This window comes from Carassius carassius, chromosome 5, assembly GCF_963082965.1.
Source record: "Carassius carassius chromosome 5, fCarCar2.1, whole genome shotgun sequence".
Taxonomy (NCBI): Eukaryota; Metazoa; Chordata; class Actinopteri; order Cypriniformes; family Cyprinidae; genus Carassius; species Carassius carassius.
In genome coordinates, this window is record NC_081759.1 from 4,005,772 (window position 1) to 4,030,901 (window position 25,130).

Here is a 25,130-nt window from a genome sequence, read left to right on the forward strand (position 1 = left end):
AATACATAAACTCGCAATTCTGAGAAAAGAAAGTCAGAATAGAAAGTGGGGAATCAGATATCTGAGTTTATTCTGACATTTCTGAGTTCAAAACTCGGAGTTTCGTGAAATAACACGTCATAAATAGCTTTTTTATTTTTTGTATTCCAGGCTTTTACTCGTTTCGAGCCAAATTATGAACTCAAATGCTAATCTTAGACTCAATACTTATTAATGAATATGAATTTCATTTTAATAAAACGTATTATTCCTGGTGTTTAAAAAAAAGTTAACTTTAATTAAAACATCAAAATTCCACCATCCCCTTAGAAAATATTAAACTACATGTGTTTTATTAAGTAAAGGAGAAAGCCCTTAAAAAAAAAAACGCATATATATATATATATATATATATATATATATATATATAAAACCCCGTAAATGTGAGAATCATCTAAGTAGAGAACTGCAGGAACAAGTTGCGAAAGCATTAGCCCCAGTATAACAAGTGAAGGGTGAAAGCTGTGGGTTTATAGAAGTGAAAACGAGGACAGCTGACCTACATAGATGCTCCTTTACCAGAACTGCTGCCATCCAGTCTGGAGAAAACAAAAGCTTTTTCTGCACATAACAATGATCAGGGCCATTTCAGACTGGAATAAGGGGAAAATGGAGTTGAGAGGTTCAGAAAAACATTACCAGGGGAATTACTGCAAATATTACTGGAATTAAAGCAAATATTCCGGCACTTTTATCGCATACACATTTCTCAATGCAGTTACAAAAGCAGTAATATGCAATGCAATGTCCAAAAGCAAAATAATCAGAAAAACACACTGGATTTATTGTTTCAGTATTTATTGTCTCTAATAATACAGACTGGTTGATATTCTGTTAGTGTATTAGCAACAGAGTAATAGAAGCTCAGATGCCTGCATACATCTTGATTTTTTTCTAAATGTGTTTACACACTCATATAGTGCTATATGGAATTAATTCATATTCCTCATTCATAGCTCCTCTCTTCCTCTCTCTGAACACGGAATGTGGAATCTGTCATGCATACAAAGGCAATAGTATTATCATAATATTAACTGGGGTGCAATATTCCCATCTGATGATCTTCATGCTTAAGAGAAAAGCTTATTTACATCAGTGTCAACAAGATATTTACATTAACGCCTCATTTATGTAGTGTGACATCCTACTGATCTCTCATCTTAATTGAATTCGGAAGTTGCTCAAATCTAATTTAGAAAAATGAAATGTCCTGTTCAGACATTATATAGTAATTTTATATATATATATATATATATATATATATATATATATATATATAAATCAGATTTGTACCACTTTTTTCCTGTAATGAGACCATTTTCCATTTATACTCCTAATAAAACGCTCATCTTGGCTAATATAAAATCTAAATCCGAAGCGAAGGCTTTCGAAGTATATTATTCAACAGTTAAAAAAACTAAAACATTGCATACGCATTGACATTTGTATATAATACATTCATACAAGCAAATAAAAAAATAAACATTAGTAGACTTTTTTAAAAGATCTCTACACATAACCGAAAAAATGACATATTAGTAACTTAAAAATAAAATATGTTTCACAGTAGTGTTTAAAGCTTAAGCAACAGTAGAAGCTGGACTCTCTCATATTTCTTCACAATCTCATTCTTAATGTTCATCTAATGCCCTTTCAATCACACACCACATTAGGAGTTTAATGACTGCTATCTGATGCTCTTCAAAGTCGACATGAAATTGCATTGCGACCCATTTATTTCCACACTATGATGTTTCATAGTGAAACGAGATACTGAACACAAATAAAATGCAGGGAGGGGGTTGATTTCTTCCAGCAAACATAGATTAGATGGTGCACAGTGGGAGTTTCATAACTAGCTGTTTAGTTTCTTATTAAAATTTGAAGAAAAAAAAAACACCACAACAGCACCACCAACTCCAAGGGTCACTTCTGATTTCATGTCAACTTTCATCATTCATTCTCACTGTAGTGACAAGCATCATGCCGTCCTGATCTGACGTATCTGACTGCTGCACAAGGTTTTGGAGGACTAGCGATATGCACAGTGCTCAGAAAAAGACCTTCACAGTAACATTAGATACATAGCTCTTATATATCTGTATGCTAGATTGATCTAAAGGAATAGCAGGTCCTTCTGATCTCAGTAATTTACCCTGTGGTCCATGTGGGCCCATTATCCAAGGAAACTGTTTTGAAAGAAGGTGCTGTTCTTTGTGAAAAAACAAACAAAACAAAACAAAAAACTAAGCTCCCGAGGCACTGTGGTTATTTTAAAACCATAATCTCTGGACACAAGACATATCATCATCCTGGACAGAGGCATCTATGATTAGATACATAGTTGAGGTCATACTGGGAGTATTATTATTACGTTAGAGTCCCATATTCATCAGGTGTGAAATACAACGATGCATTCATAAAACTAAAAGGTGCTTCACATGATACGGATAATGCCAAATTCATTAAATGTCACTGACCTTAGGAAAGCAAAAATGAAAAGACTAAAAAAATTAGTCTTTTATCTTTCAGCCTGGATTATTAGACCAAGAGAAGAGATTTTTTGGTAAATATGTTGAAGAGAATAGGGCTGCACGATTAATAAAAAAAGAAAAGGAAATTGAAATTTCCAAACTGAAAAGGCTTGTAGTTTAATGTAAAAAAATTAAGACATTTTTGTAACAACTGTACTGTAAAATATTATTTTTATCTTTTAAAGTGAAATATTATTATAATACTATTTGTTATTTTCTTTAATATTTTTATTTAGTAATAGCAGTAGTGATAATAATAATCATAATTAAAATCAAACAAATTTTATTAGTCTCACTGCTACATAATTAATTTTCGGCCAAATGGTGCAGCCCAACAAACAAAAACAGCAAACAAAAAACAAAATCAAAAAAAAAAAATTAGATTTTATTCCCAAAATTGTGCAGCCCTAATAGAGAAGTTAAGCTGACTGAGCGTCAACCACAAATCAAAAATACACACAACTAGCTGCATCACGATTAACAGTAACGGTGTGTTTACATGCATCTTACACGGACTGACAATGTAAGATCATGAAAACACTTTAACAGCCATTTTCCTTAATCAGGGAAAAGGTTTAAGAAAAATCAGAGATGCGTATTTCTCCCATTTTACTTTTGTTCTGTCAGCTTATTCAACGTGCACGGGTCTGTTTACACAGACAGCGAGACTCGAGAAGCTGTTGCTTGAAGCTACATACAATTTTTTTTTAATCACCTGAAAGCTGCGCAGCTTTGAGAACAAGCCTTAAGTGCACTGGTTTTGATCTTTTTAAATGCATATCTAAATACGTTTTACTGGCAGAGATATGTGTGAATAAATAGTCAATCAACTTAGGGGGCCATTTACACAACAAAGTTTTCAGCTAAAAATGGGAAACTTTTTATGAGTTTTGCCTGTTCGTACATTAAACTTTTTAAAAATGCAAATTAATTTTTTTCTTCCGTTTTTGACTACATCGTTGTTGTGTAAATGTAGCCTTAGGCTGCTGTTTGGACCTCCTACGTCTGACTGCTACAAAACTGTTAGTAAAATTAGGACTGAAAAAAAGCAGTGAAATGTTGCACACAATATAATGCTGTAAGGGTAAAAATGTACTGTGATCACTCCAATAACACTGCACGAAAGAGGTACGAACACCATCGCATGAATAGAAGTGACGTTCCTACACTAAAACGTCATACTGCTCTGAGCGAGCGCGAGAAGATAAGACCACCTTCAGCTCTTCAGTAGTACTTCAACCTGTCTGGTCAGTGTCACCAGTCCTTGAGAAACAGTAGTGACCTTGATTATGTAAATGTGAGCGATTTCCAGTAAGGGCACAAACCCTAAAACGAACTGAAAACATCCTCCTAAAAGTGAACGGCACAAACAAACGCGAAAAATAAAAGCTAGTGCGTCCTCAGGATTTTCCAGAGAGAAAATTGTGGAACCAGGTGTTTGAAGGCTGTGGTTTCTCTTCAGAGGATTCTGGGATGAGGAACTGGGATGATGTGACCGACGTAGGGCTGCCAAGCGAACCGCTAAAGTTTTCCGCCTCTGGAGAATCCAGCTGCCAGGAACACTGGGGTTTGTAGCCTGCATTCATTCCATCGTCTTGGAAGTCGGCTTCGAATTCGATTTGGGGCTCGGGCAGAGGCGCGACAGACTGCATTTGAGGCCTGTAACCTCCGCCACTGCACACCCCCTGCGAGGGTGTGGGGCTCTGGATGCCTGCGTAGGTGATTTCAGTCTGCGTGGAGCCCACCGAGACGGTCGAGGAACCAGAGGAGTCTGAGACCTGGTTACTGTGAGAGCCGTCACCAACCACCTGGTTGTAGTATCTCAGCAGGGCTGGTTCATCAGAGTCGGTGTCGACCTCGATGTTGTCGTTCTCAGACTCCTCCTCTTCCTCTGGGACCGGGAACAGGCCTTCCTTAGTAAAATCCCACTCCGGACTCTCCTCAATGTGGACCAGACTGTGAGGAGAGGGCTTCACATCCAGAGGACCCTAAACACAAACAGCAGCAAAGCAATTTGAGGAATCATTTGTGTTAGTAGAATTAAGTTTTTAGAAATAGTAAAAGTGACTCATGTCTTAGCAAACACTAATAAAGAAAGGTTTTACCTGTGGGGAGGACCAGTCTCCGGGTACTTTAGGTCCAGGGATTTCAGGATAGAAAGCTTTCTTTACCCTGGAATTACAGAAAACCATAAAGGCAACTGATTTACAGAAATGTTGCTACATTGTTTGTGTTGTATAACTAAAAATCTGATAACTAAAACTGAAAAACATGTTTAAACATTTACTTTAATTGAAATAAACATAAAAAAAAATCAGTTTTACTTTAAATTTCAACCTAATTTTCCAAGTACTAAAATTAAAACTAAAACTGAAATAAAAATGAATTTAAACTAAATAGACAAAAAACAAACTCAAAAACAAAAAAACATAAAAATAAAAACTTACATTTGAATAAACACTACATCTAGTTAACACTGACGGGAGAACACAATTGCAGCACACATACTATCAAGCCATTTTGGTCAAAAATAACTTGATTTAGTGGATTTTTTAAAATTATTTAACTTGATGGAAATCCTATTAAAGCACAACAGTCTCTCTTCTTGTAGCAACAAAAGCTAAAAACTTAAACTGATTTTATTTCAGTTAGTTGCCAAGGCAATAAAATTGTACTAAAACTGAAATTAAAATGGACAAATTTAAAAAACTAAAACAACTAAACATGAGGAAAAAATGCAACAAAATTACTAAACCTTAAAATGGACAATATCATATTAGAAACTAATTCACATTTTAATAATCAGTATACTTTGCTAAAATAACATTGACTTGTGATCAGTAAGACAGAAACAATAGTCTGTTGTTGTAGCTCATACCGTAAGCCATTTAGGTTGAATTGATTTGATTTAGTGGGTTTTGAAAAGTATTTAACTTAATAGAAATGCTTTTAAAGCACATTAATAAAGTCCTACCACTCTCTCTTCTTGTAGCAGCAAATGCTGATGAGGATGAGACAGCAGAACATGATTCCCAACGGCACAAGAATGCCAACCAACAACATGTCGGCAGCTGGATGAAAACGGAAAAGCAGGAGTTTAGGAGAACTGTATAATCCAATCTGTTATTTGCAATACCAAAACAATCAAATCTCAACGACAAAGTTAGTTGTTCTATATTAGTGTAAAAAAAAAAAGTAATATATTAATGAGTGTTGACTTTGATATCCTATCAGCTACAGAACAATGACAAAATATTTGAAGGAATTTCATCATTTCTTACTGTTCATCTCCATTTTAATAGCCACAGTGGCCCCCGCGTCCTCCCCAGCTGAGGTGTAGGCCTTCACTACGAACTTATAAGAGCTCAGAGACAAACCCTTCACCCTGAACGACTGCACTTCTGGATCAGAGATATTAGCTAGAAACACAACAACACAATTATTAAAATATATAAACTAGAAGATTTACATAATTACAATTTTTGCAAGAGATAATTTTTTTTTTTATACAAGTGTGACAGTTCTTACCAATGAGATCCAGATGTGCAGCATTTGCCAGGTAGATGGTGTATCCACGTATGAAGCCTCTCTGGTGTTCCATCGCGGTGGCTTTCCAAGACAGCAGCACATCCGAGCCAGCCTGATTGGGTAACAGATCACTGACCGGCTGTGAAGGAACTACAGAAGAAAACAGTCCAAATCTAGCAGTCATTTATGTCAACTGACATCATCAAATCAGTGGTTTTAAGGATTTAAATCCATGTCTGCCAGCCTTTGATATGTGAGTGTACTTCTAAAAGTTAACAAAATAATCATTGCAGATGCTGTATAAATATAAGCATGCTCAGGGTAGAAACTAATCTGACTAAAATAAAATGCTATCTACAATTAAATGTCTCCTATTCCTTAGCGATAAATATCTAAATATTCATATTTTCTTGTTTGTTTAATATTATAATATTATAGCAGCTTTAGTTACTAGTATAGTAGTAGTAATAATAATATAGTAATAAAATAGTAATAGTAATAAAAATAGTAATAATAATAATAATAATAATAATAATGCTGTCCCCTTTTCCATCCATCATGTGGATATAAAGGTAGGGTTTGTTTTATTCATTGTGTCCCCATTGGTAATATTTCTTATTATAATATTTTTTGTAATAAGAGTAATGATAATAATTATTATTATTGCTATAGTCATTATATTGCTATATAATTACAACCTATTTGTTTCAAGTCGTGCAGCCCTACAAACAATCACACATCTGGGGACAGACGTATAAACTTTGCCTCTACAGTATGTTAAGAAAGTGTCTTAATAACTAGAAGTTATTTTAAGAGTAATCAGTCTTATTTTTGAATTCACTAATCTACGCTTTAATGCAACTGAATAAAAAATATGATTATTTGTTGACTAACTTGTAAGACTAGTCTAAAGCTTTTATGCAACTGGCCCCTGGATATTATTATTATTTTTTTTTTTTAATTTAATTGATGGATTAACTTTTCCAATAAATTCATGAATACAATATTCACATAAGCAATGTTTGTGTTTTACAGAGAGCTACCATTCTGTTGCCGCTGCAACAAGTTTAATGGTTTGCTAATATTTTTGTAATGTTGACAAGTGACCTGTAAGCAGAGCAATGCTGTGGAATTCACAGTAAAGGCTCTACTGTATGTGTGAAAGTGCCTTATGAGCGGAGAACAGCAATGCTTCTCTTACTCATCTCCTGTGAGTATCCCTGCCATCTCTGCAGAAGCGTAGGAGCGCCGGTCGAGAGAGAGTACACGGATATGGTGTACCTCACTCCTGCCACCAGAGAGTCTAAAATCAGCAGAAACTAATAATCAGCTAAGTGCACTGAGAAAACATGCAGTCGTGGTGTAATCAAAGTGTGAAGAAATAGGTTTCCAATATGTGTGGTGTAAAGTAATCCCAAAAGTATGTGGACACTTAAGTCACACATTTTAAAAATGAATACCATTGCATCAAATGACAAAATAATAAAAAAAAACTGTCATTTATTTTAAGCTACAAGAACATAAATCCAAACACCTGCTGATTCAATAACAGTGAGTGAAGATGATGAATTCCTTTTTTTTAATCTATGCCATGCCATTCAGGTATTATTAAGTGTTCAAGTACTTTGAAGAATCACTGTATTAAGACTGTACACTGTGTAGGAATTTAAAAGACTCACCTGAGTTCACTGTGAAGCTGCTGTCTGATTCAGGAACTTTCTTCCAGTCAACGGGACAGAGTCCACTGCAGCCGGTCGGGACCCACTCCACAGCGTACCCGCTGCTCGCATTGACATGAGGCTGCCAGGAGAGGACAAATGATCCATTTGTGCCGAGCAGCTCAGACTCAGACAGCTGGGAATCTACAGGAAAGGAGAGCACAGACAACACATGGAGCTTAACACTAGTCTGAATTAGCTGCCTTGTTGTTTATTACAGCAATTAATGCATTGAAACAGTAAACTGTGATATAAAGCAATTAGTGCTAAAGTTCCACAAAAAAAAGTAACTTTAATAAGAAAAAATTTGAGTAACTTAACAGTTATTTAGTTTAATTAATTTATTTAAATTCAATTTACACATACAATAGCCATTAAGAAGTCTTTCTTGGATTATTTTTGTCATTTTTCCATTTATCTACTGAAATACAGTTTAAGTAAACTAAAGCTTTTGACAATTCTGACCAGTCAGAAAACACACAGGATAAAGTCGAACCGTTTTAGGCCTGGTTTCATAGACAGGGCTTAGCCTAAACCAGGATTAGGCCATAGTTCAATTAGGACATTTAAGTAATTTTTATAAACATGCCTTAGAAAAAAACATTAGTGGTGTGCATCTTGAGACAAAACAAAGGCACTGATATATTTTAAGATCAGTAAGTACAAGTTTCTTTCATTTGAAACACCTGTCAAAACAACCATGTTAAATGTTTTATTGCCAAATGTACTAAATATTTATTTAAATTTTTAAAATGTATTTACTTTAACCCCATTTCTTTTTTAAATAAATGGGTTCTTAATAATAATAATAATATAATAATTATTATTAATTATGCTTTTAATAATATTATTATGAATACAGAATTAAAAACTGTACTTTTTAATTGTTTTATATTATTAAAGAGCAAAATACATGCAATATATAAAAATTACTTATATTATTAAAAATGCTTACAAATATTTATATATATAAATACATTTAAATATATTAATTTATAATAGGTGTGTGATTTTTTTAATTATTAATAATAATAAAATAAAAACAACACCAACAAATACCACAAATACATATATACAGACACACTGCATATGTGCGCATAAGTATAATAAATAGATTAAAACTGGTTATAAGTATATTAGCATCTAAATATATTTATATAAAGTTTAGATAATTTTTTAACTTTATATAATAAAATGTATAGAAAAACATCAATAGGATGCACAAAACAAAAGCAGCTAAGGAATGAGATGGCTCCCTGTACCTGCTCTGTATGCTGGGGTGCTCACAGTGGAAGGCTCAGAGAGACCAGCTGGGTTTCGCGCTGCCACGGCAACGGTGATGTCACTGCTGTTGTTAAGGATGATGGGATAGCTGAAGGTCCCAGGAGGAAGAGAAACCGGTGCCCAGCCATCCTCCTCGGCTGAGCTCTGAGAAACCTCGTAGGCGACTAATGCACCGTGACTTTTTCTCACGGACAGAAGCTGAATGAAAAGAGGCACATGGCACCAAGTTTATTCATAAGAATAACGTATTATTCAATTTTATGGGTTCAGTCACATTTCATATCCTAGATGATGGCAAACGTAAAGCTGCTCTTACTTTCCAAAAAACACGTCCTGTGTTACTGCTGTCCATCCAAATCCAGACATCAGGAGCATCAGGACCTGAAAATAAACTTTGTTATAGATCTATATAAAGTTAATATATAATAAACATAAAAAATAAGAGGAAATGATGCAGAAAAGCAAGCTATGAATGACATGAGCTTAGTGTATTGGAGTATTTGCACTGACCACTAGGCCACAGTTTGAAATCAACTGTAACTATCTGAGACGTCGTATGTGGTGAAGTAACAGACAAAGTAGACCGACTAATTTAGATTTATTGTTTAATTTTCTGCAAGTTATTTCAACTACTCACGGTCCATTTTAGTGTGGATCCTGCAGGCGGCGCTCTCGTTCCCCCACTTCCAGAAACTGTGCTTCGAGCCGCAGCGCACTGTCACAGTGTAGTCCACATCTGGCCACAAACCCTCCAGAACCACAGAAGATAAACCTGGACCACTGTAGTTACGCTACAGACACAGACAGACAGAGAGAGAGATATACGCCTTACAAATCAGTAGCTACTGATTACATATTAGTCTTCTTACATGCAGTTGGTTATTGATGAATGTAGTGAGTAACAAACTTTTTAAGTTTAAGTCATTATTATACAAATACATGTGCATTAACTGGGACAGAGGGAAACATTTTCAGTGACTGAATACAATTTACAAAGCTATTGTATTGCTTTAGTCAACTTTCACGGTGCTTTTATTGAACTTCTTGAGAGTCATGCATTTTTTTATTTTTTTTTATTTGTCATGATCACTTAAGCAGTTTTCCCATGTTTTTTTTTTTTTTTTTTTTTACTTGAGTAAATGTCAGTAAATGATATTAAAAGTTTCATTTTTGGGTGAACTATCCCTTTAACTCCAAGACCATACCAAAAACAAACAGGGTTCTGGGAGCTGAAAGTTGAGCAGTGAACTTACTGTGCTGTTATGTTCCTGGTCTAAGATTTGCAGCTGGCAGACCATCTCCAGCTTTTTATACGCCTCCACAGACCAGCTCCACTGCAGTGTGGCACTCCAGGCCTTGACTTCAACTGGTGTCACATTCACTGGAGCCAGCAGATGTACTGGAAGAGAGACAAAAACCATCACAAGAGTTCTCAGTCATGAGAATATTAAGACACTCGCTCTGACTCTATTTATAATGTAAATATACTTATTGAAACAGAACATGTATTGAAAATGCGGTACCGCGGTCAGTGAGTTGGGCTGAGTCAGTGAGCTGGACGATTCCAAGAGGATTTCGAGCCACCAGAGTCCAGCTCTCCTCCCAGACCTTCGAGCTACACCACGATCCCTTCCTTTCATTAGCCTCCAAACAGTCCCTGTGGGTAGAAATATACTTTATAAAATCACATTCATTAATTCAGACAAGAAATTGTGTGATATTCATATTAAAACATTCATGGGCATCTTGGATTAGCAATAAAAATATACATGACACACGTTAAGCGCCATAACTGTTTTCAATATGCAGCAAATCAAGCACATTAGAATGATTTCTGAAGGATCATGTGGAGTAAAAGGAATAAATTACATTTCAAAATATATTCAAACAGAAAATAGTTTTATGACAGTGTGATAATATTTCACAATATTACTGTTTTAGCGTAATTTGTTCAAATTAATGCAGCCTTTGTGAGCAGAAGAAACTTCTTTTAAAACAGATTTATTTATTCCAACTTTATGGTCTAACCAGTATTTTATGTACATTTATTAGTATTAATTATAATAATAAATAATTATTAAATATCTAATACTAACATATACATAATCACAATAGTTAATATCTTAATTGTTTCTATTTTATATAAAAATACATACATGCATACAAAATGATATTGATGTAATCTCACCAGAAGAAATGGTATAATCATTTTATTAGAACATTAATGGAATTCTTGGATTAGCAGTAAAAACATACATTGCATTACACAAACATACTTTTCCATCTCATTTAATGTGGTTTGCTGTTTGGGGATCTTTTTATGTACCGAGGACATTATGGTACCAGGAGCCAAATGGGATATCGTGTGCAGTCAGTGGTTCTTGTGTAGTGTGTTTCTTGCCTTCCATTAAGGGTGTATTTAGTGCGGCTGCGCTTCATTCTCAAGTGAGTATCTCGTCCTTTCTTCCAAGAACATTCTGCGGATGCCAGGTCCCGCGTCTCGCAGACCAAGCCCTCATCGTCCGGCGGATCTACAGCAATTACAAACAACAAAGCCACATGCAAGTCGCTCTATTACACTGCACAGCAATCATCTAGTGCCAGTCAATATGCTAAAAATGAACACTCAAATTTCCCTGCTTTCTGAAGTTGTATGTTCATTTCACAGTGCTGGATTGAAGTTTATATAGCTCATATATCATAATATTTTAGCAAACCACTTACTAAAATAAATACCTTGTAGAAAAACTACAGCCACTTTCATTCATATAGCCTTTTCATTAAATGTGAACAGGATATATACACACACACACACACACACACATTTGTAATGTTACAAATGGTTTCTATTTCAAATAAATGCTATTTGAATATTCTTTTGAACTTTTTATTTAATCAACGAATCCTGAAAAATGTAAGCAAATGTTTTGTAAATTTTAAGCAGCAACTGTTTTCAACATTTATAGTACAGAATTTTTTTTTAACTAAATTGGCATCTTTAAGAGTTATTTCTGTAGGATCATGTGACAATAAAGACTGGAGTAATGATGCTGAAAATTCAGTTTTGCATCAAAGGAATAAATTACACTTTTTTGATCAAATAAACACGGCCTTGGCAAACATCTTAAAAAGATTTTTAAAAATCTTACCAACCATATACTTTTGAACGGTAGTGTATATAAATTAACTATGATGTATGATTTAATGATAATGTATGACATACATTTTCTGAAATATATATATGATATACAGTATGAGATAAATGTCTTTATATTATAGTATTGTATATATTAGAATTAAACTCACAGCCTACAAACACCACAGCTCCTGTGAGGGTCGAGCTTTGGGAACAGCAGATCACGTTGGTGCCCGTGTTGCCAGATGCTGGCTGGTTGGTTACTGTGATGGCATAAGTTCTTCTGCTCAGTCGTGTGGCGATCATCTCCTGACGCCCGTACTTCATTTCTTTAAAATCGACCCTCTCCTTAACAATGCAGCAGAAGGTCATGTTACTGCCCACAGGAACCACTTTATCTTGGGGAAACATGTAAGAATCCGACTTCTCAGGAATATCCGACCCTAGAGACAAAAGCATGAGATTTCATTAGTTTGGCATACGACTTTATTTTTTCTTTAAAGAGGAAGTGTTTTCTAGTGCATCCAAAGAAACAGATTATGTCCTTCCCAAGTATAGTTTTTAAGACAAGAACTCCAAATGTAAAAAGAAAACTATATGGTACAAAATTAGATCACTGCCATTATAATCAACGGATGTGTCTGCATTTAAAGGCAAGCTCCTATTTTGTCACACTGCACAGCTACTTTAGTTTCCCAGTCTGTGTGAAGTAAAAGGTTTTAAATACCACATTTATGAAATAATTAACAAATAAAACTCATGGTATAAATTTAAATAACTTCTTACGGTCATAACAGATGGATAAAGACTTGCTTTGGATGCTAAAATAAGTTCCCAAAACAAGGGCCACAAAGTGCTATGTTTGTTAGTGGGCTGGTTTTGAGAAAGGCTTCAGGACTAGCACCAATTTCGGAAGTGTTTTTAGTACCCAGAATGGTCTGAAGGGGGCTCCACTGGCTGAGCGACTGCTGATTTCGTGCTCTGATGTGCACAGAATGAGAAGTGCACTCCAAGGGCAATGGTGAGTGCCAGCTCCAACTATGCAGTCCTGTTAAAGGATCGGTTTTAACTGCCACGGTCTCCTACAAATGAAAAAGGAAATTTTATATTAATGTATTTGGCAGATAATTTTATCCAAAGTGACTTATATTGCACTCAGTTTATGCATGCCCTGGAATTCGAACTCATGGCTTGTGTGTTGCTAGCATCATGCTCTACATTTTGAAATATAAACAGATGAATCGATTCTTAACATCTTAAAGTCAGCATTCCCAATCCAATTTACTTCCATATCAATATTTAGTGGCAAGTATAGGTCTACTTGTACTTTGTCTTTTGGTCCAATTTTCAAATATTTTATTGATTCAAATCAAAGTTTGTAATGTTGTGTGCTGGTTGGTTTGGTTCATGCCTTACACTTTTAAATCCCTATAGGAAAAAAAAAGTACAAAAAAATAGGCAGCTGAAAAAGTGGACAGGCACTTTGCAACTTTTGCAATCTTTGGAGTTGAATGCGAGTTTGCAGAGGATTGTGGACAATCTGCTCCTTTACATTTCTGAGGTGGCTTTTTGACCAGGATGTGAAGACTTAAAGTCAAATTTGCTCTACAGAACATCTCAAAATATCCCTTAAAGCTTTTTTTTTATTATGGTTAATAGCTATTATCGCCGGAAACAGTTTGAGTTAACTATTGGAGATATGTTTTAAAAAGTCTACATTGCCTACAACAAAAGCTTAAAACTATGACTCAACAGCTTGGTTTGGGCTATTGGTTCACATTATTTTCCTGCCAGCCTAGAAGAAAAGTCGGTTCAAAGCGGAGCAAGTTATTTCTTTTTAATTAAAGATTTGGAATAACATGAACTTCTGAATTGTAAACAAATACATATTGATTTCATGGTGACTTCTGAATATTCTGCAGCAAATACATCTTAGATCTATCAAGAGTCTGTGGCATGTTGTCGATTACCACAGGAAGTCATTTCAGCTCGTCCCTCGGTTAAAAGGGAACAGTAATGCAATTACAATAAAAAGCCAGCAGACATGATTCTCTGTGGTAATCAACATGCTGTCGACAGAGATCCATTTAACCCTGACAATTCCTTTAAGGGCTGTGATGCAATAATAAATCATCCCAATAAGAAAAAGATTTTGCAATATGGAAAAACAAACAAACAAAATGCAAAACAAGTTAGATCTGAGTGTTACTGCTATGATAAAATGCATGTCTGAGCTCTGTAATCACAGTTGGTGACTCATACGAGACATGAAAACATTGAGCGGAGAAACTGGTTCCAGAGTATTTACATTTAATCTCTTGTTACTTAACTGAAGGTGGAAACGTTTTGTAATAGGATGTTCCTGAAAGGATTCCCAGCGTTCAGTGTTTTATGGCACACATCCAAACACATTTTTCAACACCAGCTAACTACTACACAGATTAAGAGCTTAAAATGACAAATGCAGGGAAGGAAGAGCGCTTACATTCAGCACCACATTCATGAGCTCGGTGTGGAAAATCTCAAGGTCAAAAAGCGATGAGTCACTCTGCCATGTCAAAGAAAGAGTCTGCGCGGGCAATTCAGGATTTAGGGTTAAACCACGAGGCACAGGAAGTTCACCCACACCTGTAACATTACAAGGAGGGAGAAGAGACATGACTAAAGGACTCATTTTATTTGTTAAATCCTGGCATATACTTATAATGAATCAAACCAGTTGTAAAATTTGTGATTATTCGATCCACTGCGATGGCTGGTGACCAGATGATGCAAAGTGATATTGAGGTTTCAGAGCAAATAATAAGGGGTTTGAAGAGACAGCTCCTTTCAGTAAATACAATACTATTCAAAAGTGAAATTTTCTACTAATAACATAATATACAAATAGAAAAGTGTTATTTAAACTGCACTTATTTCAAAAAATCTCACCAACTCCAAACTTTTGAATTGAATAAAATATATAAATACATTTAATTGTGGATGTTAAAACCAGTTCCGAAATGTTTGATTAATAATCCAAGTTAAACCTGGAGTGACTAAGCAGAATTCTCAAAAACATCTTGATCAATCTTGATGACACTCACCGTTCTGTCCGAGGGCGCGTCTGACCCCGAGGCTCAGCAACAGAGCCAGAGTCACCCAGCGCTGCATACTGACCAAACCAGAACCGCTTACAGAAACAACAGGAATACTCCAAACCTGGAGAACAGAACTCACACCTACAACAAATCACAAAAACATCAGATTAAAGTTCTAAATAAAATGATACAATTAGAATAACATTTAGTAAAAATGAAGTGTTCAGTAGAGTTAAATATAATCTGGAAACAAAAGTCAATAACGGCTTGCAATTGTGATCATATACTGATGAAACTTATTTGTTAACAAACATTTAGCGTGTATCTGACAAAAACATGCTGGGGTCAAATTTCACTCCAAAACCCAAAGAAACATAAACAGGAAATTACTGCATAAAGACAACAAAGCCTGTTTTTAGGACCATTCTGTTTTTTTAGGACCATTAACACATTTTCCCATCCAAATTCTCTATATTACATTATGTAATATAATGTCATATAATGTTTTTTTGTTCTGAAAACACTATGCATAGCTAATACCTAAGAATTCAATATCACCTTATTTTTCCCGAAAGAGCAGGCCATATGTAAATTTTATTGTTCTGGCTTCTGCTTTCATCCATGTCTAGCTATTTTTAGCTGTACAAAACATTGCTGTTGATATTGCAAATTTGTATGTCTACCATATTATTTTACTATATTATCTTGATTATGAACATGCCAGTTTGTTGTGCAAACAGTTTTACCATGCATTCATTATAGTGGCAATAGGTGGATAGGACCTTAAAAATAAGGATACCAAAAAAAAACCTTAGTTTTTTTTTTAAGTTTTTTAAAAACCAAAATTTGACATTAAATAAATCATGGAAACTTTTCCCATTTTTGAATGGTCACCATTGGCATATAATGCAACAAAGACACAGATTTACTCAAATATATACCAACTTCAATAAAAAAAAAAAAAAAAAAGTATGCTGCCATACATCTAAAGTCATTTTTATCTTCAAATATCAGGTGAGATTGTAATTTTCAACCCCATCTACAAATCTAATAGATTACCCAGTAAATATTGATCCATGATATTTAATACTTGGAATTACTCATCACTATTTATGTTTGGTTTTCTTTAGAGAAAAATATTAACAATTTTATTTAACACTTGAGTTGGGGATGTTTCTAAAATTGGTTAATTTGACACGCAAGGACTTGCTTGCCTGATCGTAAACCATTTTTTTCCACAGTCATTTTCCTTGACCTTACCCTCTTCAGTAATGTCTCTCTTTCTACAAATGCCTTTATATAAATCTCCTGCTTGCTCACTCTCTCTCCTCCCCGTCATGATTCTAAACACCCCTATGAAATTGTCTTTTTAGTTGTTGATTTATTTATTATTTGAGGTAAATAAAAAATACCAACAGTGCTCCTCACAAATTGCTTATTGCACCTTACTTACCGCTACCACTGGTATCCTATTATTGCCTGAAAAACCAGAATTTCCAGTCCTCGCCTGTTTTTTCAACCATAAATCAGAAACAAAACAACTAACTGAGATTTATATTATGACATGCTCTTAGATTGACTGTAAAATTATACTGCCATTCTCGGTCAGGCATTAAGATGATTTAGATCCTAACCGTCAACAATTTTGTTTTTTTAAACAGAGAATTATCCAAGTTAATGCCAGTAAAGTGCGGAGTGCCACAAGGATCTGTCTTAGACCCTTTTTCCAACAAACAAGCATTCCCTTAAAGATATTATTAAAAAAACATGGGATTAGTTAACATTGTTATGCAGATAATATATAGTTAAACATTTCATCAAAACGAGATGAAATTTCTACATTGTTTAAGTTAACAGAATGTGGGTATAAATGATTTTATGACAATGTTTTTCTATTGAATTTGGATAAGACAGAGATATTACAGGACAAGAAACCTGTACACAGAAGCTCTTAGGAATCAATTTGCAACTGGAAGTACAGTACGTACTGTTATTTCTTCAACTACAGTCAAAGACCTGGGTGGTTTATAATTCAACCGCTTGTTTTTTGGAAATCATTAATTTAACTGTTACAAAAACAGCCTTGTTCAGTCTTAGAAACATTGCCAAGTTATGAAACATGTAATCAGTTTCTAATTGAGAACAGCTAGTTCATAAATGCATGACCTCTAGGCTGGTTTATTGTAATGCACACCTAGATGGCTGTCCTGCATCCTTAATAAACAAGCTACTGGCCAAGACCAGGTCAAGGAAAAATTATCATATCTCCTCAATGTTACCGTCAACACTGGATACCATTGATTACGTTCCGCATTAACTACCAGATGTTTTATTATGCTATAATCATACTTTTTAAGATCACAAAACTAGAACATTTTTGCATGTGGTTTCTAAACTCTGGAATGGCCTTTCTGATAATCTTCAGGGCTCAGACACACTCTCCCAGATTAAAGTTGCATCTCTTTAGCCAAACATTCACATACAGTAGGCTAACGCTTCTCATAACTTGTGCTGTACATAATTATCTTTTGTTTGTCGTTTTGCACCAACTGGCAACCCAGGATGTCAAAATACTATAGGAAAAATAATCAGAGGGAGGAATCACACACAGCAAAACAAAAAGTAGAAAACAAGTATGTGGAGAAATGAGTATGTGAATTTACCATTAAATTAAATAAGAATTAAGTTCTATACAAATAAATACGAATTGAATTGAATTTAGGAATGCAAATTTGATTGAACTTGCCCTTTCGTGTGTAGACACGTTAAGTTATCTGATCATCAAAATAACACAGAGGCCTAAGGGAAAGAAAATATGGCACAATGTTCGTTCGCATCATGAGCATCTAATCAGCCGCAGGACATTCCAAAGTGAATTCACAAGGCCGTAAATACAGAATACATCCTACATTCCTATGAAAGATTAAATTAGCACAAAGCTGCAACTCCTACTTCAAATCAAGGTCGTAAAAAGAAAAACACATGAAAGCAGAAACTAAATAACTAGAAGGTTTTTTTTTTTTTTGCAAGAATGCTAGACATAGTGGTTGGCAGGGCGGCTTTTAGCAAACTTCTATGTGGTTTCTAGGAAGTTACTTACTGGTTTCAATACAGCAAATGTTTGAGGAAATATACGTCTGCAGCACTGATGTTGTGGATGAGTTACGCATTAATACTGAACAGTTTTCAGCAAGGCCCACTGACTACCAGTCTAACAACTTCAAGCACCAGCCAAGGGTTTTTTTTTTTGCAAAATGGATCACAAACAGGCCAGGGTGAAGCTGAAGCTCATATGACAGATCTGGTCTTGGGTACCGATGCCAAATGCAAGTTTAAACAAGCCTCCAAGCACAGTCCCTCCCGTAAATGAATCCCCAAACACCACCTCATACTGAAACTGAAGCCATTTCACTTTTCCAGTAAACTGAACCCTGAACAAAAAAATACTGTATGCAAGAAAAAGAAACTGTTTAGAAGCCAAGAAAGAATAAGCAAAAAATAAATATTTTTAGAACAATAGCAAATTTTGGCTATTCATTTAGCTATTCAGCCAGAATAACCAATAAACATATTTAGTGGTCTTAGCAAACATCACTTCTGCTCAAACTTTGAGCAAAAATGTAAGCAAAGCCCTTACCCCAAGAAACATACTTCAGCATGTTAGCAGTCCAGCACTGAACTAAACAATAGACCAATGCATATCTAGAGACCAGAATATTACAGGACACTATGAAAGCAACCACCCAGATCACACATCATCGTTTGCACATGCAAGCACCACTCATGTTTTCTTCTTCTTCTTCTTCAAAAAAGAAAACATAAAAATCTTGTTTTGTATGGAAAACAGACTAATCAATTAGTAAGGTTGACTAGATATTTTCTTATGTATTTTTAATTATGGCACTCTAAATGAATAGTTTACACTGTAAAACTTCATTTAAGGAATAGTTCACTCAAGAAAAAATGATCTGCTTACCCCCAGGGCATCCAACAAGATGAAGGTGACTTTGTTTTTTTAACTCAAACCGTTGCAGTCTGTTAGTCATATAATTTAAGTGGATAGGAATCACAGCTAAAACATACAATAAAACAAAACAAAAAACATTCACAAACAATTAAAACCTGCGTCTTGTGTCGATACATTGATGTGTAAAGAGACTAAACAATCGGTCAGTGCAAGAAACTGAACAGTATTTATTAGTGATGGGATGATTGATACCGGGGTTCAAACGACTATTGTATCAAGGTGCGAATTGACCATATGATTGATGACGTTAGAAGGTTCGAACGTCATGCAGTATCGGATGGTCAGGACAGCTGGTTTGAAAAAACTGCTGCTTCACGATCCCACCTGATGCATAAAAAGATTATTCAGTCACTTTAAGGGCTGTCTGAAGGACATTTAATCATGTTGTAACACAACATAAGGGTATAACAGCTCACCCAAAATATTTTTCAGCTACCCGTTAATTATTAATTATGATCACGTTTGTGTATTTTATATTATTGATCAATATGTGAATCTGTTGACCAAGCTATGCATGACACGAGTTGTGATGTCACTGGCACAAATTCATTTAGATGAGATTATATCAGATAAGATAGAATTGTACTAATGCCAGATTGATTCCACAATCTTGTATGTCATGGACTTGGATTTCTTGAAAGCCTCAAAAGCTTCAGAAAGCCTTGGTTTCCCAACACTAGTATGTATACTGTTTTTTTTACCTCTAATGCACTACAATGCCTGAAGTATGAGCGCCTCCTCAAAACACAGCCTGCGCGTGAGGCATCTTCTTCTTCTTGCTTTATAGCGGATTGCAGCTTTATAAGTGCATTACTGCCACCTATCTCTCAAGTGGACCTTTGACACTCCTAATTGAGATTGCAGATAGAGTGTCAATAGTCAATTTGAGAGATAGGTGGTGATAAAACATTTATAAGAAGAAGACGCCTCATGTGCAGGCAGTGTTTTGAGAAGGCACTAGGGCTGTGCGATTAATTGAAATCGAAATAAAATCGCGATTTGAGTGTGCGTGATTTCTAAATCGCTTTATAGCATGATTTTCCGTGGCCCCGGCCTCCTGCAGTATGTTAACTGAACCAATCAGGATGCAGCGCACCTAAGTGGAGCGCGAGAACAGAGCAGACTGGGCATATGCCTAACTCCAGGTTCACACACTGTCTGTTTTGTTTTTTTGAGCCCATGTTAATGGATCAGAACGTTTACACTGCACGCAGTAAAAAGATGAGAACAGAAAAGGTTATAAATAGAAAGGTGCGAAAAGATTTAATATGATCTGAGCACGCGCATCTGGTTTGGTTAACAGAGCAAAGAAAATCTGCGTGCGAGCGGATAGATTCGCGCTCGCGCATGATTTTAATGTGCTTTCACCTTTTACAATAATGCGCTCTCGTTGCTGCTTCTGACATAACTTACTGTATACGCACTGCAGATGGAGGACGTGTGAACATTGGGCAATAAATATATTGGGCAAAACATATAACACCTGAAGCACCGCTACAGTGAGCTCTATGACCAATGTATGGCAAAAAATAAATGAATAAATCCCTGGACACGGGTTTTATTTGATTTTTTAATTATTATTTTTTGCCATATGTCTAGACATTTTGTTTGACATCTTTACTTAGTGATTATTTTGACTTATGTCTGTTCTAGAAACATGTTAAAACCTTTTGATAAAGCTCTCATTGGTTTTCTTTTGGAAATATGTTTAAAATTTATACTGAATGCATTTATGACTGTAAAGCATGTCTGTGTGTGTCAAAATCGTGATTAAAATCAAAATCGCAAAATTGATAAAAAAAAACATGATAGGTTTTTTTTGTCCATATCGCACAGCCCTAGAAGGCACTCAGACAGTTCAGGAATTGTGTGAATCAGAGTTAACAAAACGATATAAATACGGTTCAGTTTCTCGCACAGACCTATCGTTTTGTGTCTTTACACATCAATGTATCGTCACAAGCCGCAGGTTTTAATTTGGATTTGTTTGTGTATGTTTTAGCTGTGATTCCCATCCACTTGCAATATATGACTGACAGACTGCAACGGTTTGTTTTAAAAATCTCAGTTTGTGTTCTACTGAAGAAACAAAGTCACCTACATCTTGGATGCCCTGGGGGTAAAAAGATAAACATTAAAGATTTATTTTTGGGTGAACTATCCCTTTAAGGCAACCCATCAACTAGCTCTTCATATAAAAAGCATGTTTTCAAATAACACATATCCTTTGTGAACAGGATTCTCAATATTGACCTTATAGCAGGTCAGGGAACCATGCCCCTAACGGTAAAACAGACCATCACGTGTGTGTTTGCAGACCTTGTTTGCGGTTTTGTCAGAGAGCTAACAATGGTCTTGCTGACAGATCTCTTTAATACTCCACCAGCTGGAACTGCCAGGGGGCAAAGAACAGGAAAACAGATATTGATTTTTTTTTTTACCGAAACAAGGATTGGAAAACAATAATGCTTCACCTAGAAATCCCAGGCTCACTGCCAGCTCATTTCTTTGCATCACCAACATAAAGTCATGACTGGAATTAATCTGAGATATAACGCATGTTTACAGTCTGAAAGGTTCCTTTAAAGTCATCATATCGCTCAAATCATCCAAATATAAAAGCCTATGCATGCCCAAACCTCGGCAGAGTGCTGGAATTCAGTGTTTGCACTGGCAGAAATGGTCAGGGTTTTCCGTGAAGTGTGAAACTTCAGTACACAATGGGAATGTTTTATCAAGTGTTTGGACAGTTACAGTATGGTGAAACATGCAAGCTATATACTACTCATAATTTTTAGTTTAACTACATTCAAGCTACCATTACAAAAAGTAATTAGTAACAATGCAAAAACGTTAATAGTATATTGATGATATTTATGGAGACAACAACTATACAAAAAAAGCAAAAACAGTGAAGAGCTCAAGGTAACTCGAAGCAGCAAATTAAATGGTCAGAATAAATATGTTCTTCAACATTCTACATCTGACGATGCTGTAAATTCCACAAATTTTCATTTTTGTGAAGTTTAGCATTGATTGCATTTCTACAGAATAAAATAAAACAAATATAAGATAAAACAAATTGAACTATATGAAAATTATAAATGTTGCTTCGGCAACTAACAGAAATTAGCTTAAGTAAACAGGAAATAAAAATAAAAATGAAATAAAAAAGACATTAAATTGAAATAATAATATTTTTAAAATATATATACGAAAACTACTAAAGATACCTGAAGCACAAAACTAATACTAAAAATTAAAATAAAAACTGGAATGACAAAAATAAAAGCACATTAAACATTAAAGTTATAACAATATATAGGCCAACACTGGCACTAAACAGTCTTCAACAAATAAAACTAAACACACTAAATCAGTATTTAAATATAAATACTGGTTGTGCTACCAAAAAAGCCACAAATTTAAAATAACCTGTGTGTCTGCAATCTGCATTCAAGCTGGTGGGAAAACTACAAGAAGAAGAATTTGCAGCCGGTTTTTAAATATTTTACAGGAACTGTAGAATCTAACCTCAGAACATTTGTCTGTAATCCATGAAAGCTAAGACAGAATTCTTGTGTGGCATCATCTTTTATATGCATTTTTATGTGAGCTATGAACAAATGCCCTTCTTTCCCAACCAGCACTTTTACACATGCTGAGAACAATGACAATCTGTCCAGAACAGAGCGCTGTAATGGCTTCCTTCCTCCCATAATCGCACAGACCCACACAACTGAACCAGTCTCACTGATGACAGAAGACCTTTAAACCTTAAAATAAAGGCAGAATGTTGCACGTGTTGTTATTGTTTATTAAAACGATATAAAAAAATGTTTTTATTAATTTAAATAAATATGAAATATAACAAAATATAAATATTATATGAAAACATTTTTAAAAAATATAACTTAAAAAAATTATTTTCTTAAGTATTACAAATATTCAATTGAAAAAAAAGTACAAATATAAAAAGAAAAGGTTAAAATTAAAATACTTATAAATAGTATAATAGTATATAAATTATACTTAAATAACACTAAGGATGACACAAAATTCTGAAGGTCGCCTTAAACACAAAGTACACACAGTTATAATGAACAACAGTTGTAAAAAGACCCACTCAATTAATTGAGACACAGAGACTTAAAATACCTTGGACACTGAGATCTCCGACATCATATCACTACATGGACAGTCCACCAGAAAATGAAATTTTCATTTTCATAATGACAGTTTAGGTCGCTATTCACTATTCACTTTCAAGAAGTTCAAGTAAATGGTGACTGAGGCGGTCAGTCGATAGCATTCTGCCTAACATCTCAATCTTCCTAAATAAACGATGACAGAATATCTAGGTCTCGAGGTCGAGACCACACTTCTGCTAATTATGGACTGCGGGATCTGTTTACTAACAGTTCAAAGGACCTCACATGTACAAAATTGATGTAATAAGTTACTCACTGATTCATACAGTAGAGATAAGCAATGGTCAAAGGAGTATCATTAGTGGAAATTGTCCTGTAATTGTTTACTTATAAAATAACCTTCCATTGTAACATTCAAAACAATGCTATCAAATCATCTCATGGGAGTGGTATATAGCAAAAGTGAGTCTCACTTTACATGAATTAATAAATAAGCACAATGGCACTGCCATGCACCATGATATAAGAGAACTATTTTTAATAATTTGATAGAAATGCTTGAAAATTCAATTTATTTAGTTTTTATTTAAGCAATAAATGGTAATTGGTAAAAAAATGTGTATTGGTAATTTGGACAGTACAAGATGTTCTGGATTAAAATATAAACTGATAAATACACACACAACAGTTTACCACATATCACTTACCAAAACAGCAGAGGAACAAACACACACACACACACACACACACACACACACACACACACACACACACAAAACAATGAAATAGCTATTTAAATATAAATACCTTTCCTAAAATATTCACCATATATATGTAGAAAATATAGAGGACCTGCTGAGAATTAAAAAAAAAACAGCAAATTTAAACAAATAATTTTCATTTAATTCACTTCATTTGGTTAGAACAGTTAGTAAACAGAGAAATTCAAATCCCTCATACGGAATGGTCTTGTCCCGTAATACCACGAAATCTAACGAAATCCAGTAATCTTATAAATAGCTTAACGTTATGAATTTTACGGCGAAACATCTCGGTACGTCAACTGTATTTCTATTATAGCTCGATATATTCAGAAAACAAAAACACAAACGTCACGAGTCGGTACAGATAAACAGGGAAAATTTCTGACGTTAAAAAAACAAGCATATTCCCAAACTGTTACCTGGATGTTTTGGTATCCTTGTCTTCGAAATCACCCGGTTATATCCATTAAATCAGCGTTTGGTTTAATGGCATCACATGGCCTTCCAGACGGACGTCTAAACTGGGGGAACCGAGCCGGATTCCCAGAATCGCTCCTGAATTGGATCGAAGCGATTAACCAACCGTTCATTATGCGACAAAAACCAGCTTTCCTCCAGGCGGCGACCTTCGGCTCAAGACAGCAGGCTCCGCATTCAGATCTCAGCATGTTGTTGTCTTATTAAAGAAATGTTTATGCTAGTGAATATAATTGTTTGAATCTATTGATTACGCCGATTTAATACCTGACACGTTATTGGAAATTCGCCTGAATAAACTTTGTAAAATTAGTAAATACAACGCCGTTCCCACTAATCACAAGCACGAGTGATTAGTTCACCTCGACCAGCGCTGAGAAAAGTAACAGGTA

General features: G+C 35.0%; 1 protein-coding gene across 2 annotated transcripts; it reads right to left on the bottom strand.

The window, feature by feature from the left end:
• Nucleotides 1-1,971: 1,971 nt before the first annotated feature.
• On the bottom strand, nt 1,972-24,869 carry lifra (LIF receptor subunit alpha a). 2 transcript variants are annotated; one of them, XM_059549493.1, is made up of 18 exons: nt 24,681-24,869; nt 15,326-15,460; nt 14,725-14,867; nt 13,168-13,321; nt 12,410-12,682; nt 11,505-11,634; nt 10,627-10,760; nt 10,357-10,502; nt 9,741-9,894; nt 9,420-9,484; nt 9,082-9,301; nt 7,781-7,963; nt 7,303-7,404; nt 6,102-6,251; nt 5,855-5,992; nt 5,548-5,644; nt 4,679-4,745; nt 1,972-4,561 (listed from the first exon to the last, which is right to left on the bottom strand). In XM_059549493.1, exons 2-18 carry the CDS (start codon nt 15,390-15,392, stop codon nt 3,974-3,976), a joined length of 2,811 nt encoding a protein of 936 aa, XP_059405476.1. In that variant the 5' UTR covers nt 15,393-15,460; nt 24,681-24,869; the 3' UTR covers nt 1,972-3,973. The 2 variants fall into 2 exon arrangements, with proteins under 2 accessions (XP_059405476.1, XP_059405477.1); XM_059549494.1 differs by lacking the exon at nt 24,681-24,869 and adding an exon at nt 23,505-23,544.
• Nucleotides 24,870-25,130: the final 261 nt, after the last annotated feature.

Bases quoted from the DNA above. Each gene is read 5' to 3' on its own strand.
- lifra (XM_059549493.1), bottom strand. From the start codon at position 15,392: ATGCAGCGCTGGGTGACTCTGGCTCTGTTGCTGAGCCTCGGGGTCAGA. The intron at 14,868-15,325 runs GTGAGTGTCATC...GTAATGTTACAG, and splicing joins ACGCGCCCTCGGACAGAACG to GTGTGGGTGAACTTCCTGTG. The intron at 9,302-9,419 runs GTAAGAGCAGCT...CTTTTCATTCAG, and splicing joins CAGGACGTGTTTTTTGGAAA to CTTCTGTCCGTGAGAAAAAG.